This window comes from Osmerus mordax, chromosome 9 (genome assembly GCF_038355195.1).
Source record: "Osmerus mordax isolate fOsmMor3 chromosome 9, fOsmMor3.pri, whole genome shotgun sequence".
NCBI lineage: Eukaryota > Metazoa > Chordata > Actinopteri > Osmeriformes > Osmeridae > Osmerus > Osmerus mordax.
Window position 1 is genome coordinate 14,329,519 of NC_090058.1, and position 16,278 is coordinate 14,345,796.

The 16,278-nt window shown below is 44.5% G+C and overlaps 1 protein-coding gene across 1 annotated transcript; it reads right to left on the minus strand.

Moving 5' to 3' along the window:
• Positions 1 to 9,601: 9,601 nt before the first annotated feature.
• LOC136949152 (trichohyalin-like) lies at positions 9,602 to 15,985 on the minus strand. Its single transcript, XM_067243359.1, has 7 exons — positions 15,972 to 15,985; positions 15,776 to 15,841; positions 15,469 to 15,543; positions 15,093 to 15,233; positions 14,805 to 14,958; positions 9,998 to 14,534; positions 9,602 to 9,771 (listed from the first exon to the last, which is right to left on the minus strand). Exons 1-7 carry the CDS (start codon positions 15,983 to 15,985, stop codon positions 9,602 to 9,604), a joined length of 5,157 nt encoding a protein of 1,718 aa, XP_067099460.1.
• Positions 15,986 to 16,278: the final 293 nt, after the last annotated feature.

Sequence of the window (16,278 nt, forward strand, 5' to 3'; positions counted from 1 at the left end):
ACAGTAAATGTGCCATATTTATCCATACAGGCTAATTTTCATCTGCAGTCCCTAGCAGATTGATAGCTTAAAACAATAGATACGTTACAACACTAACAACAACATAAACATAAAACAAGAAACACATAGGCATAGACACAGTAAAATGACACAGCCACTATTCCAGATCATGACAGCTGGCCGGTTAACGGTTAAATAAACTGAATATCCCTGGGAGGTCAAATGGAACGATGCAAGCTAGTTTAACAAGATGTTCAGATTCTCAGAACAAATTCAAAGAACAAAAAAAAGCAACTGATTCTGTTTTGATTAGAGCACCTGTAGCACTCTACAGGTTTGACAGATGCAGTGGACAAGTGTGTGTGTGTGTGTGTTAATTGGGGATGGTAATTAACATACTCACCTGCCAACAGGTGTGGCTTTCAATTAGGAACATGCCGCTGCATGTGGAGTCCTGCAAGCTGGCTCAATGTTTCATTGGTCCTTTCTGCATCACACCGATGGTATTTCCGGTTACCTGCTGTTTATACTAAACCCTGGTCTCTAAGAATAAATCCAATCATATTTTTATACATGTATCTTTATTAAAACCTGTTGTCTCGTCTCCTTTTGCTCCCGCAGTCAGACCTCCACCTCGAAACATTGGAGGCTGGCCTGCGTACACAGTTTATTGGATTTTGGATCATCATTGATAAGAGTTCTCTTCAGTTTCTGGTGGACTGGGAAGGCTATGGCCCATAGGAGCACTCCTGGGTCTCTTCCTGGGACTTCTTGGACCCCGAGTTGATCAGGGAGTGTCGCCCTGATCGTCCTGGGAGGAACGTCAGGAGCCATTCTTAGAAGTGTGTGTGTGGACGGGGTAGGGTTGTGGAGTTCTGTTGGCCACTATATATATCATTGATCTCATATAGTGCTTTCTACTACTCAGAGTACTCAAGGTCGCTTTACAGATTCCAGCATTCATTCAGACACAACAGTCAACCTTTCCAACTTCTTGCTGTGAGGCGACAGTGCTAACCACTGAGCCACCGTGCTGCACGAGAGGCCCCATTTTCCTTCTTGTTGGTTTTTCATCTCTATTATTAGGTCGTATTGGTTTCATCTGTACCTTGTTTGAAGTGTAGTAAAGAAAAAAATGTTTAGACTGGGATCAAACGTCTTTCTGCTGGGAATTGGCTACATGGTTTAGTGAGGATGTTTTACGCAAACAATGTTTGTGCGTTAGCGATCAATACTTTTTTTAATCACTGCTCTTTCTACTTATTAAATCCCTGCTCTCTTACTCTGCTTATTAAATCACTGCGCTCTCACTCACTTCTAACAAAAAAAAAATTATATCTCAGGTGAATCACGAGGTTTCTCCACAATTGAACATAAACATAAATCAATTGCTTTTTGGTAAGGAATTGCCATTGATACTGTGTATAAAACAGTGAAAATCTAACACAGCAAAGAGAAACAGAGATAGTTTCACATTTCTGTATGGAATTCCATGACAAATCATAATGGGTTGTTGTCACTTTGTTTTGCCTTTAATATGTAGTTTTGATACAGCCCAGTTGTCCATACTGCTCTTTAGACAAACAGATCTTGGTCAATCCAGTCAGCAGGACGTGAGGTACAGGGAGGCGAGGTACAGGGAGGCGAGGTACATGGAGGTGAGGTACATGGAGGTGAGGTACAGGGAGGCGAGGTACAGGGAGGTTAGGTACAGGGAGGTGAGGTACAGGGAAGTTAGGTACAGGGAGGTTAGGTACAGGGAGGTTAGGTACAGGGAGGTGAGGTACAGGGAGGCGAGGTACAGGGAGGCGAGGTACAGGGAGGCGAGGTACAGGGAGGCGAGGTACAGGGAGGTTAGGTACAGGGAGGTTAGGTACAGGGAGGTGAGGTACAGGGAAGTTAGGTACAGGGAGGTGAGGTACAGGGAGGTTAGGTACAGGGAGGTGAGGTACAGGGAGGCGAGGTACAGGGAGGTTAGGTACAGGGAGGTGAGGTACAGGGAAGTTAGGTACAGGGAGGTTAGGTACAGGGAGGTTAGGTACAGGGAGGTTAGGTACAGGGAGGTTAGGTACAGGGAAGTTAGGTACAGGGAGGTGAGGTACAGGGAGGTTAGGTACAGGGAGGTGAGGTACAGGGAGGTTAGGTACAGGGAGGTGAGGTACAGGGAGGTGAGGTACAGGGAGGCGAGGTACAGGGAGGCGAGGTACAGGGAGGCGAGGTACAGGGAGGCGAGGTACAGGGAGGTTAGGTACAGGGAGGTGAGGTACAGGGAGGCGAGGTACAGGGAGGCGAGGTACAGGGAGGCGAGGTACAGGGAGGTTAGGTACAGGGAGGTGAGGTACAGGGAAGTTAGGTACAGGGAGGTTAGGTACAGGGAGGTTAGGTACAGGGAGGTGAGGTACAGGGAGGTTAGGTACAGGGAGGTGAGGTACAGGGAGGTTAGGTACAGGGAGGTGAGGTACAGGGAGGTGAGGTACAGGGAGGCGAGGTACAGGGAGGCGAGGTACAGGGAGGCGAGGTACAGGGAGGCGAGGTACAGGGAGGTTAGGTACAGGGAGGTGAGGTACAGGGAAGTTAGGTACAGGGAGGTGAGGTACAGGGAGGTTAGGTACAGGGAGGTGAGGTACAGGGAGGTGAGGTACAGGGAGGTGAGGTACAGGGAGGTGAGGTACAGGGAGGTGAGGAAGGGCTACAGGCTGATTAAGAGGCAAGGTTGTTTGGGAGTTTCTTGATTTTGCTGCGTGTTGAAAATGTGTTTGTAGAGTGACCATGTATTTGTGTTTTCATGTTATTCTTGGCCTAATGCATCAGTTACACAGCTGCTAACAAACTAGAATAAACATACATAACCAGTCGGCTTAGACAAAGTTGTACAATAACAGAAAATCAAGGCCATCTTATGTGGGATACCGAGTGACTATATAAAGTGTTGTGTCAGTATGACAGGCAGGGTTTTCTATTTCTCAATGGCTCCTCTGGTTCTGTTTCTCTTCTCAGCACTTGTTGCTTGGCCTCTTGGCTTAGAAGCTCGTGTGGTTCAAGACTTTTCAACATGTAAGCAATTCTTTTACAAAAACACTGAACCCACAGGCATAGATCAGAATGCTGAAAAAATCTGCCAGCACCGACTACTACGCTTCCCTATATTCCACAAGATATCGGATGCCAGTGTACAGTGCCTACACCATTGATTTTACCTGCATGGACAATGATTTTAGGAGAAGAGGAGTCTGGTTTATTGAACCACAGGTAATATTGAATTGATGTTATTAGTAGGCACAGTTATATTAAATGTATTAATATTAATGGTGTTATTCACATAAATCTACGCCACCACTACCAACTACGCCAATGAAAAGCTAGCAATTCGTTGACACGGGTGGCCTGTTACATACCTGAGGAGTGAGTTTCACCGATACACATCGGCTACAGGTTAATCAATAATAAACGGTGTCACCAAACCTAAGGTTGGACAACTTAGCCAACTAGTAGTAGAAGAATGTGCAACAAGTTTGAAGTTTGTATGATCGATTTTGACAAAGATATTGAACAAACACAAAAAATTGTGTGTATTCAAATGTCTGCTAGGTTTTTCGGCATTCAGGCTCTCTACTCTTTTACCCCGGTCCCTAAATATGACAGAGAGGTACGAATATGAATGTTTGTTGAATTTCGAATATTCGAAGAAGTTCCTCTGCTTTACTCGCTACATGCTCTGGGTCAGCAGGTCCTGCTTCCACATCGTCAGCTAAGTCTAAAATGTCTCTCACCAACTCCCTAGAAAGTTCATGAAGATCCTCCATCGTCTCCATCCAGGCACTCTACTTCAGACCAACGCAATGGATCAGACTAGATTCGCGCTAGCCCCACCCACTGACTTTGATGGGCGAGTTTGACAGATAACACAATTAATGAAGCACTGCAACACAACTCGTTGTGAAATGTAGCATGAAATGTAGCATGAAATGTAGCATGAAATACTTAAATAGTGAAATAATTATATATGTATTTTACATTAAATGAATTGGTAGTTTAATTAATTCATGACACATTTAAGAACACATTTATGTATTTAATGTCTATTTTAATTAATTCATGACACATTTAAGTAATTATTTAATGGTGTATTTATTTAATGGTGTATTTATTTAATTCATTGTGGCACTTTTAGTCCTCCATACATTACGTCTCTATTCTTTCGAAATATTTAGCCTGTAAATAGAGCCCATTGCCACCAGTGTAGGTAGTAGGTCTGTGATAGCAGAAGTCTGTCAACCCTGAAACTGATACAGTAACGTTCACGTTACACCAGCTACCGTAGGCAATATTAAAACGTTAGTCAAAAATGCCAGATTCAGCCCTGAAGAATTGACTCAGAAACACTTAATTAACCAAAATTACAGGAATAGACAGGGCCAGGGAGTTTTCAGGCGATCTTTATAAGGATGGATCAATACTTAGTTTTCTGCAAAGTCTGTCAACATTAATTCATATTCGGCGTGAAACTGTTGTGGAACAACTTCGGTCGCTCCAACACAAGAACAGGAAGGCTGTCGGAATTCTGCAGATTTTCAATCTGAATAACCGTGGAAAATGAAAAAGTTTGGGCTTGTATATTAGAAATTCGCTCTCGCAAATGTCGGACTCTGCGGAGTGGGGAGGGGGGAGTCGTCTAGTGCTGCATTCGCTTGCAGTCAGATATTAGAAATTCTCTTTCGCAAATGTCCAACTCAGTGGAGTGGGGAGGTCAGCAGGCTTACCTGCGAACAAAGGAACAGAGAAGATAGTGAGAAGTCTGATCATGGTGACCATCAGTGCTGAGTCTGGAGGACCAACTGAAGACTTAGCATCACTTACTGATATGCTGTTACTGGATCTAATTCAGACCTCAGATGCAGGTGTTTCACTCTGACACACAAACCACTCCTGGATGAGAGAGGAGGGGTTTTGTAGATAACAGAGGGGATCTGTAGCATTGTGCATAGCTAGCATAGTAATAAACTGCAACTTGGATGTTTACACTCAGGTTCTTAATGAGGGGAGAAGAATTATTTGACTTGTCACCACTGAGATCCCCAGAGAAACTTAAATGTTCTTCATTTGAACCGTCCAAGTTTGGAGTCCCATAATTCAAATACCCGATGAGTGTGAGAGCTGTGTCCCCTGGTTTCTGGAAGTACCAGAGCATCAATCTATAGTCTGTTTTACTGTGGGTGCAGATGAGTGGCACAGTATCTCCATCTCTGCTGAGGAGATCAGAGGGAGTCTGCTGGACCTCCACAGTCTGACACACACCTGGACAGACAGAGAGAAGATATTGCCACCACATGGACACACGAGACTTAAAAACACTTTATTACAATATAGAAATCATTCACATTTTGAATATCTAAACAGTCATGACTCTAAGAGGAATATATAACATTTACTGGTCAGGATGAAGAAAATCACTGTGAGTATGAGACATGTGATCATGTTGACTCCCAGTCCAGAAATGTTCAGGTACTCTGAGGACCTCTGAGCTCTGGTGTGATCCAGAACAAGACTTCACCCCCAGCCTGGTGCTGGAGGACTTGTTGAGCTGTAGCTCCACCTACAAGACAGACACCACATCTGTTCTGATGATGCAGGAAAAACCAAGGCTTACACAAACCAGTTTTTGTTCAGCTGTACAATCAGTTTGTATCACTGTGTTGGCTGACAGCACAGAAATACAGCCCGCTGTCCTCTGGTGTCAAGTCCTTCACAGTGAACGCTCCGTTTTGAGCTACAGATTTAACAGCTGAGTATTTGGTTTTACTGAGATCTCCGTAGTCCGGCTGCAGACCAACGCTTGTGAACACGATGAGCCTCATGGACTCCCCTGGACGCTGTCTGAACCAGTACATCTGATTGTGACCCACGCCTTTCTCATGGCTGCAGTTCATCTCTGCAGTTTTCCTGGCAAGACTCCAGATGGTTCCTGGCTGCTGTGTGACATCACTCTTCTGGCAGTGACCTGTGGGATGGAGATTATAATCATAGCAGAGTGGAAATGATGCTCTTGTAACCATCTACAGCGTGTGAGCGTTATCTAGTCTATCATGGAGATGTTTCCTGTGTAGCCACTGACCCTACAGTACCTGTGAGCCAGAGTAGAGAGAGAGACACTGGGATGAGAGCTTGGAGAGTCATGCTGGCCCTCGAGATCTGGAGAGAGCTGCTCTGAACACAACCACTGGTGCACCTTCTCCAAACTGATCTTCTGTAGGACTGGGAGGGCAGGAGGGTTTGTGTGTGTGTGTGTGTGTGTGTGTGTGTGTGTGTGTGTGTGTGTGTGAAAGAGGTGGGCGGCATTACAGACGCCCCACCTGCATCATCTGAGGTGTTGTTGCATCAGGAAGTTCCTCCTCTCCTCATAGCTGAGCAGAGTTCTGGCCCTGGATCAAAGCTGGTGACGGTGGCTTCATGCAGGTGTGTGGAGTCCTACCACACAGAGAGCACAGTCTGGGAGACGTTTTTGTATTGAACAGAGGGGATTTACACCACTGTGGAGACTAGCAGCACAGAAATACACTGCACTGCTGTCTGAAGAGAGCTGCTCTATGGTTAATATGCAGTTTTTGTCTTGGTTTGCATTTCCTGTGATTTTGAACCCAGCTTCAGGATTGTCTGAGGTTGCTAGCATGTATCCCAGATACACCAGTTCTCCTGTGTTGGATTGTTTATACCAGAGGATAACATTGTAACTCTGGATATTATGTCTGCAGTTCAGTTCAGCAGAATCTCCCAGGTTCTTAATCAAGGCTGCAGGAGTCTGGTGAACTTGGTCACTCAGAGACGAACCTGCAGATGAGGGAAGAAAATATGTTATTACCTTTATTAAAAAAAATAACAAGAAGCCAAAGGAATTAACAATCGCATGAAATTAAAGATACCAGAAGCACAGACAGCATGAATGGATATGCTGATGAGCAGGATTATCATGGTGTTCCTGTTTGCTGAAGCTCTACCAGTGAGGCTTCACTCAGATAATCAGTGACCTGTTACTGCTGGACCACTGTTGTCTTTACTGGGTCTTGCTTTGATTCTGTGTTGGTTTGTTGGATTGATAAATGTACAGGAAAGCACTATGTAACGGTTTGAAAAGTACTGTTCACGAAGTCTGCTTACTAACTGAGAGGGAGGAGGCTGTCTACCCCTGAGCTACACCCCCCCCTGCTGTGTCACAGTGACTCTGCCCAGAGGAGGTGGATGGAGGGAGTGTCAGCAGAACACACTGTCATCTCACATGACGTCACTCAGGGCCTTTCATGAGAAGTCTGAAGTTTTAAGAGAACAGCAACAACGTTAGAAACGTGAGGATTGGTGGAACTAGAGAGCCCCCTACAGTCCATGATGGGGATAAACATCATCAGATGGTTCATCATTCTGAATTAAGAAAAAAACTCACTGGGGGTTTTTGTGCAGCTGCACATGATGTCTGTATCACTGTGTTCATAAACAGCACAGAAGTACATGCCGTTGTCTTCTGGTGAAGAGTTCTTCACTGTGAAAGATCCTCTCTCTGCTACAGTCTTGTTTGCAGAGAATTTGACTTCACCAAACTCTCCATAGTCAGGCTTACTGTTGGGCACACTGTACACAACCTGCTTCATGCCCTGTCCTGGTAGCTGTCTGTACCAGTACATCTGGTAGTATGAAGCACCCTTAGTGTGACTGCAGTCCATCTCAGCAGGCTGCCCCTTGATTGACCAGAGGATGCTTGGGGTCTGGGTGACATCACTCCCCTCAGAGAGACCTGGAGACACAGAGACCAAAACCAGGACATGAGGACGACTTGATAACCCTCCGTTGAGGTCCACCAGCTCAACTAGACCTTAGAATGAATCTCTCCACACTGTAGCAGAGAGAACAGTTCCTGGACAGTACCTGCAGCCCCCAGTAGCAACAGAGACACTGGGATGACAAGAGAGATCATGGATGAGGACGTCAGAGCTGAACACATCTCAGCAACTGAACAGGAAAAAGGCTGAGCTGTGCTTCTCTCTCTGGAGGGAGGAAATGACGTGACGCTGAAGAAGCCCTCCTGATCTCCACCTCCAGTCCTGTCACCTCCTCACCAGGTTAGATGCTGTTTGTCTGTGGGGCTCTTCAGACGTGTCCTCAGAACAAGTCAGACTGCAGTTGAACCTTTATCAGCAGATCACCAGTGTGGTGGTGTGTGAGCGTGGATCAAAGTGCTGCTCCTGATTCCCTGGCAGACGTGAGCCCCAGGTGTTGGGAGGGAGCCAGCCTCAGACTGGCTGCTCACACACACTGATCACCACTCTTATCACAGGAGGGTTTTTGTAGAGGAGAGAGGGAGGGTGAATCACTGTGCAGACTAGCAGCACAGAAATACACTGCTCCGTCACTTGGAGAGAGTTTGGAGATGGAGAGCTTTGCCTCGCTACGCCCATCTCCCTCAAAGCTGATTTGTCCTTTCACATCTTCTTCTGGATATGGAAAATTTACATTCATATAACCAAGTAGCTGGAGAGCACCATCTACATGTTGTTTGTACCAGAGGATACGATCATAGTTTTGAATGCTGTGTGAACAAAGGATCTCTTTGTCAACAGAGTCTCCCAGGTTCTTGATCAGAGCAGAGGGGGTCTGCTGAACTGTGGGACTGGCAGAGGAACCTGTGGAGAGAAACAGTGGTGATGAGAAAAACTAAAACTATAACTCTCTCTGTTTTCTCTCTGAAATGTTGTTCTGCTCACCCTTGATGCAGGACAGACAGAGAGAGCAGAGGATGAAGGCTAGGATCATGGTGAACAGTCTTCAGTTGTGTGACGACCTGATGACCTGCTGGCAGTCAGCATGGTCCTGTACATGAAGAGGAGGAGGGCGGGGCTACCAGAGTGACATCACAACTGTCACCTCAGTACCAACATCCTCAATCATCAATTTACTTCTGTCTCCCCCTGCTGACTCAGTGTTGAACCCATCTCCTCATTACATACACACAATCTAACATTTAACAGCTTTACATCCAAAGCAGCACATTCAGGGAGAGGGTGAGCTCCCACAATGTGGTTAGCCTGGTTTCTTCCAGGCTGTCTTCCACTGAGCTAAACCCAACTCCTGCTGTGTCATCACATGGTAGTTCATGGACCCTGAAGGAGGAAGTGTTGGTTAGCGTAGGTTAACGGTTGATGATGTTCTTTGTTGTTGTTGCCATGCATCAATAAAATCTTTACTTTGAATCAACATTGCACTGTAGAAGCATGTGGTCAAAACATCAACTTTATTAAGGTTCATTGGTTCAAGGTTGATAAGGTTCATGTTTGAGGAAAATTCTGTAGATGTAGTGGAGAGGTTGCAGAGTTCCCGTTGATCACGGTCAGCAGCAGAATGTCGTCCATCCTTCTAGACACGATATAGAGCTGTAGCAGGGGAGAGCATTGGGTTAGTATCCCTTCTTTTAGGAGCTACATCAAAAAATGTGTTGAAGGGTTCTCCCATTACATTTTCCTCATTAGATCTATATACAGGCATTTTTTATTTTACCCTATGTTGATTTCCCTTCAGGCGGTCGCCATGACTGATCTGAGGCCCCAACTGAAGGTGTAGACTACTCATCCTCAAAGGCCTGTATGTTACGGTCAGCCTCCTTGTTCAGTTTGTCCACATACGCTTCAATCTCAGCCAGTCTGGCTCTTTTTTTCTCCTCTTTTGTTGCCTTCTTTTTTGGTTTTACCTTCTGCCAGAACTGGCTCAAGAAACCATGTTTCTTCTCCTTCTCTGTTTACAAGACACAAGCATTAAGTACTTCAACGTGGTCTAGAGCACACAGTCTAACTACTAATAGCCTACAACAGTGTCTCAATGAAATCATTCTGACATGACTTGGAAAAGTGTTATAAATCAATATTTCAATTGCTACAATGTCCTGCACGTGGCCTTGTTTATTTCTGAGCATTAGAGATATTATATAGTACACTTTCACATCACAAGAAAATGTTCTTACTTGTCTCTGACTCTTCCTTCTCTGACACTTCCTTCTCTGTCACTTCCTTCTCTGTCACTTCCTTCTCTGACACGTCCTTCTCTGTCACTTCCTTCTCTGTCACTTCCTTCTCTGTCACTTCCTTTTCTGTCACTTCCTTCTCTGGCTCCCACGCATTCTTAACCTTCTCTCTGCTTTTCTGTTTCATTTCTGCATCGTCCTCCTTAACTTCTGTGCAATCCTCCTTGGTATCTGCTATTCTCTCCTCCTTACGTTTCTCTTCCCTCTTCATTTCTTGTTCCATCTCCTTTTTTCTCTGCTCCTCTTCTCTCCTGTACTGACTCCTTTCTTCGATGGCTCTCCTATTCTCTTTCTCCTTTCTCCTCATGACTGCTAGTCTATGCTTCTCCTGCCACTGTCGTGTTGCCTCATCTGACTGTTGTCTGCATTCCTGCCGTTGTCTATCCTCCTCCTCCCATCTCTTCTCTGATTCTTTCATTTTCTCATCCTCTCTCATAATTCTCTCCCTATCTTTAACTAACTCTATTTGCTTGTCCAATGTTGTTTGGAGCCAAAAGTTATCTGCAGCTTTTTCTTTCATGTCATATAACTTGGCCAACTGGGTTTTGTCCCTCTCTCTTAGTCTCTCCATTTCCGCCTCCTTCCTCTCTTTCTCCTCGTCTCCTTTCTCCTCATGTTGTTTTACCTCTTCCTCTGACTTTTTCTCAAGCTCTTTCTGTCTCTTCAGTTCTTTCTCTTTCCATCTCCTGTCTCCTTTTTGTCTCCATCTCAGCTCCATGGCTTTTCTATTCTCTTCTCTCTGCCTCCTGTCCTCCATTTTTATTTCCATCTCTCTTTTTCTCTCCTCCTCTTGCCTTTCCGTCTCCAGCCTTTTCCTTTCCTGCTCGCTGTCTTGCTCAGATTGTTCCATTTCTCCAACCTCACCCCTTTCTTCCTCAGTGACCGCTTGTTGTTGCTCTGTCTCCATGGCAAGTCTGTGGTCCTCTGCTTCAGTCCGCTGCTCTTCTTGGATTTCACCCTTTTTTTCAAGTTCCCTCTGCAGGTCTGCTTTGTGTCTCTCCTCCTCCCTCTCTCTCTCTAGTTCTTTCTGTCTCTCTTCCTCCTTCTCTTGTCTGTCCTGTTCTTGCAGTCTCTCATTGTCTTTCAGTCTCTTAACTTCCCTCTGCAGGTCTTCTTCTTGTCTGGCCTCCTCCTTTGCTCTCTCCATTTCTTTTTGTCTTTTCTCTTTCCTCTCCCCCGTCAGCCGCTCTCCCTTCATCTCAATCCCTCGATGTTCTGCAAGCCCGTCAAATCTCTCAATGTCCCTCTGACGCTCTTCTTTGTGTTTTGCTGCATGCATCTTTAGCTCCATCTCTTTCTGTCTCTCTTCCTCCTCTTGTCTCTCCTGATGGTACTTTCTTTTTGTCTCTCTCGGTCTTTCAAGGTCCCTCTGCAGTGCTTCTGTTTCTCTTGCCTCCTCACTCGTTTTGCCCATCTGTTTTTGTCTCTCTTCCTCCTTTTCTAGTCTCATTTTATCTGGTTGACTTTCATTCTCTCTTTGCCTTGCATTCTCTTTAAGTCTTTCACATTCCTTCCGAAAATCCTGTTTTTGTCTTGCTGCCTCACTCTCTTTTTCTAGTTCTTTCTGTCTCTCTTCCTCCTTCTCTTGTCTGTCCTGTTCTTGTAGTCTCTCATTGTCTTTCAGTCTCTTAACTTCCCTCTGCAGGTCTTTTTCTTGTCTGGCCTCCTCCTTTGCTCTCTCCATTTCTTTTTGTCTTTTCTTTTTCCTCTCCCCCGTCAGCCGTTCTCCCTTCATCTCAATCCCTCGATGTTCTGCAAGCCCGTCAAATCTCTCAATGTCCCTCTGACGCTCTTCTTTGTGTTTTCCTGCATCCATCTTTAGCTCCATCTCTTTCTGTCTCTCTTCCTCCTTTTCTAGTCTCATTTTATCTGGTTGACTTTCATTCTCTCTTTGCCTTGCATTCTCTTCAAGTCTTTCAATTTCCTTCCGAAAATCCTGTTTTTGTCTGGCATCCGCCCTCTCTCTTTCTAGTTCTCTCTCCCTCTCCCTCTCCTTCTCTCGTCTCTCCATCTCTTCAAGTCTTTCAATTTCCTTCCAAAAATCCTGTTTTTGTCTGGCATCCTCACTCTCTCTTTCTAGTTCTCTCTGTCTCTCCCTCTCCTTCTCTCGTCTCTCCATCTCTTCAAGTCTTTCAACTTCCCTTTTCAGTGCTTCTTTTTCTCTTGCCTCCTCCATCTCTTGTTTGCCCTTTCTGTCAATTTTCTTTTGTCTTTCAAGTTCTTTCTCAATATCCTCTTTTTGTCTTGCGTCCTCCCTCTCTCTTTCTAGTTCTTTTTGTCTCTCCCTCTCTCGTCTCTCTTGTTCTTGCTGTCTTTCAGTCTCATTCTGTCTCTCCATCTCTACAAGTCTTTCAACTTCCCTTTTCTGTGCTTCTTTTTCTCTTGCATCTTCCCTCTCTCTTTCTAGTTCTCTCTGTCTCTCCATCTCCTTCTCTCGTCTCTCCTGTTCTTGCTGTCTTTCAGTCTCTTTCAGTCTCTTAACTTCCCTCTGCAGGTCTTCTTCTTGTCTGGCCTCCTCCTTTGCTCTCTCCATTTCTTTTCGTCCTTTCTCTTTCCTCTCCCCCGTCAGCTGTTCTCCCTTCATCTCAATCTGTCGATGTTCTGCAAGCCCGTCAAAACTCTCAATGTCCCTCTGACGCTCTTCTTTGTGTTTTGCTGCATCCATCTTTAGCTCCATCTCTTTCTGTCTCTCTTCCTCCTCTTGTCTCTCCTGATGGTACTTTCTTTCTGTCTCTCTCGGTCTTTCAAGGTCCCTCTGCAGTGCTTCTGTTTCTCTTGCCTCCTCACTCGTTTTGCCCATCTGTTTTTGTCTCTCTTCCTCCTTTTCTAGTCTCATTTTATCTTGTTGACTTTCATTCTCTCTTTGCCTTGCATTCTCTTCAAGTCTTTCAATTTCCTTCTGAAGAACCTGTTTTTGTCTTGCGTCCTCACTCTCTCTTTCTAGTTCTCTCTGTCTCTCCCTCTCCTTCTCTCGTCTCTCCTGTTCCTGCTGTCTTTCAGTCTTTTTCTGTCTCTCCATCTCTTCAAGTCTTTCAATTTCCCTCTGAAGATCTTCTTTTTGTCTGGCATCCTCACTCTCTCTTTCTAGCTCTCTCTGTCTCTCCATCTCCTTCTCTCGTATCTCCTGTTCCTGCTGTCTTTCAGTCTCTTTCTGTCTCTCCATCTCTTCAAGTCTTTCAACTTCCCTTTTCAGTGCTTCTTTTTCTCTTGCCTCCTCCATCTCCTGTTTGCCCTTTCTGTCAATTTTCTTCTGTCTTTCAAGTTCTTTCTCAATATACTCTTTTTGTCTTGCATCCTCCCTCTCTCTTTCTAGTTCTTTTTGTCTCTCCTTCTCTCGTATCTCCTGTTCTTGCTGTCTTTCAGTCTCATTCTGTCTCTCCATCTCTACAAGTCTTTCAACTTCCCTTTTCAGTGCCTTTTTTTGTCTTACATCCTCCCTATATATTTGTAGTTCTTTCTGTCTCTTTTCCTCCTCCTCTTGTCTCTCTTGTTCTTGTTGACGTTCAATGTCGCTTTGTTTTACATTCTCTTTAAGTCTTTCAATTTCCCTCTGAAGATCCTCTTTTTGTCTTGCTGCCTCACTCTCTCTTTCTAGTTCTCTCTGTCTCTCCCTCTCCTTCTCTCGTCTCTCCATCTCTTCAAGTCTTTCAACTTCCCTTTTCAGTGCTTCTTTTTCTCTTGCCTCCTCCAACTCCTGTTTAGCCTTTCTGTCAATTTTCTTCTGTCTTTCAAGTTCCTTCTGATGATCTTGTTTTTGTCTTGCATCCTCCCCCGCTCTCTCTAGTTCTTTCTGTCTGTCCTCCTCTTCCTGTCTCACTTGCGCTCGCTGTCTGTCTATATCTCTCTGTCTATCATGCTCTCTTTCTAGTTTTCTTTGCAGGTCCTCCCCTTCTGTGTCCAGAGCTTTTGGTCTCTCCTTTTGTCTCCCAGCCTCTCTTTGTGTCAGCTCTTCTTCTCTCCTTTCCATCCCCCTCTGTGTCTCATGCTCTCTTTGTTTTTCTAACGATTGCTCTTTCAACCGTCTCTCCATTTCTCCCCTTCCCAACACTTCTCTGCGTTTTCCTGCCCGGCACTGTGACTCTGGTGTGTTTCTTTCTTCATCTTGCCTTGCTTTTATTTGATCCTTCTCATATTTTTCTTGGGCCTTCTCCCTCTTCATTTTCTTCTGCAGAAGTTCACTTTTCAGCCCCTTGATCTCACACTGCAGCTTGTCTCTGTGCCTCTTCATGTTGTCCAGTTCCTCCACATCACTCAGTGTCTCTTTCTCCTTTTCTCGCAAGCTGTCTATCCCTATCTTCCTCTTGTCAATATCCTGCTTTGTCTGCTTATCAACCTTTGTCTCTGTGTACATCTCATCACTGTACATCTCTCTTTCTTCCCTTCTCTTGGTCACTCTCTCTCTACTGTTGTCTACCCTCTTCCTGTCCAGACCTCTATGACAAGCACCATTACATGCTGCTTGTCTGAGTGTCTGCACCTGCATGCGTAAAAGGTCAATGAAACACTATACACAAGGTGGCCTATGCTGTCCTCTATAAGCATTGAACTCACAAATGACAAAAACTGAATAGGGACACCTATGTGTCCCCATGGTAACTCTTCCGTGTGTCCCTATGGTAACTTTTTCTTTTGTATTTACAACCTTAAAGAATCTTGCAACTAACAATGCTAGAGCACAATGAGATTATTGTTTATTTTGCATAACTTTGGGTATGTGGTGAGGAAGTAGTAAGTAACATTGTCATACCTCCATCTTGAGATTCTTCATCTCAGCTTTGTTCTTGGTTCTAACTCGCTGGAATTTCTCAACCGAGTTTGTCAAACAAAGATTTTTTAGTTTAAGCTCTTTTATGTTTTTCCTCAAATCCTCCACCAGGTGTTCTAGCTCCTTTATCTTCCCGCTGAATGAGACCCATTACAACATGGTCAATATCCTTGTAGTTCACTCTACATGTCAAGCAATCCTTCCTAATATTTCTTATGCATAATAATTTTGTACCATTTAGTGTGTGTGTCTTGTGAAGAGGAGACTTACTGGTTCATTTGAGGACACCCCCTTGTGGCTACAGGAAGTTGACAGGGAAGTCTTTCAGACGAGAAGGAAGAGATCTCGTCAGAGGAACTCTCAGAGTCACTGAGCCCCAGAGTGATGGTTCCAAGATAGAACCTCTCCCCTCTGCAGTAACATGGACACATCACAGGCAGCAGATTATCAACTCACATTCAAACACGACAGACCGGACATCACATCACAGTTGTGTTTTAACCTCTTTCCAAAATAGACAATACTGGCATTTAGTCTCTGGCCAGCCTTAAAACCATCATATCAAACCCAAACTTCAACCCTAAACGTAGCGGTCATTTGGACGCCCGGATATTCCTACAATCCTGTTGAGGCAACCCTGTCTTACCGTATGTTATTCAACATCCTCATGTCTGGGATCTGTCCAGGTGAGAGTGCTCTGAAGGAGGAGGGTTCATCAGCCCTGTGGAGAGAAACACACACATCCAGCATGTGTTATTGTACACAGGTGACATGCAGATAGAGGTCTACACATCAACAGTCTATTGCACTCAATGTACAATTTGGAAGAACACACCATCCAAATGAACGTTCTGTATTCTTGTAATAAATCAACTAAAACACATCAGACCTCCAAACCCTGACCTGACAACTACTAGGCTTGCAGTATTAACTCTATTTTAGTGGGGACTTACTTTCGACTCCCCCTCTTCCAAAAGAGAGCTTTAGGTAACTCCCCAGAGTAGAGAGCCACCTTTTCTCTGTTTCAACACACATACACACAACAACTTAGACAACATGATTCATCGTAACTAGAAAAGATTGTTAAAGTCTAAAAACAGAAAGAATCTAAAATAGCATCTCAGAAATATTTTGTAAGAAAGAACTTACATCTTCCTTGGCATTTTTCAATTCATGTTTTCCCTTCTCTGTAAAGAAACACATGACAAGGGAAAGTCAATACCAAATCAAATGTTTTGTTCTGTAACAAATAAAACACAGGAAGGTCAAGATACAGGAAGCAGCAACAAGGTTTCAGCATCAACTTTATGTCTAAGCTAAATGAGCAATACAAACTCCCCTTAATAATAAATGGTACATTCAAGTCATTCGTTGCTAAATTATGAATTGCATTATTGTTACAGCACCATACAGCATGACATGGTTTAAATCTTGCTACACATTCCTTTGCTGTCAG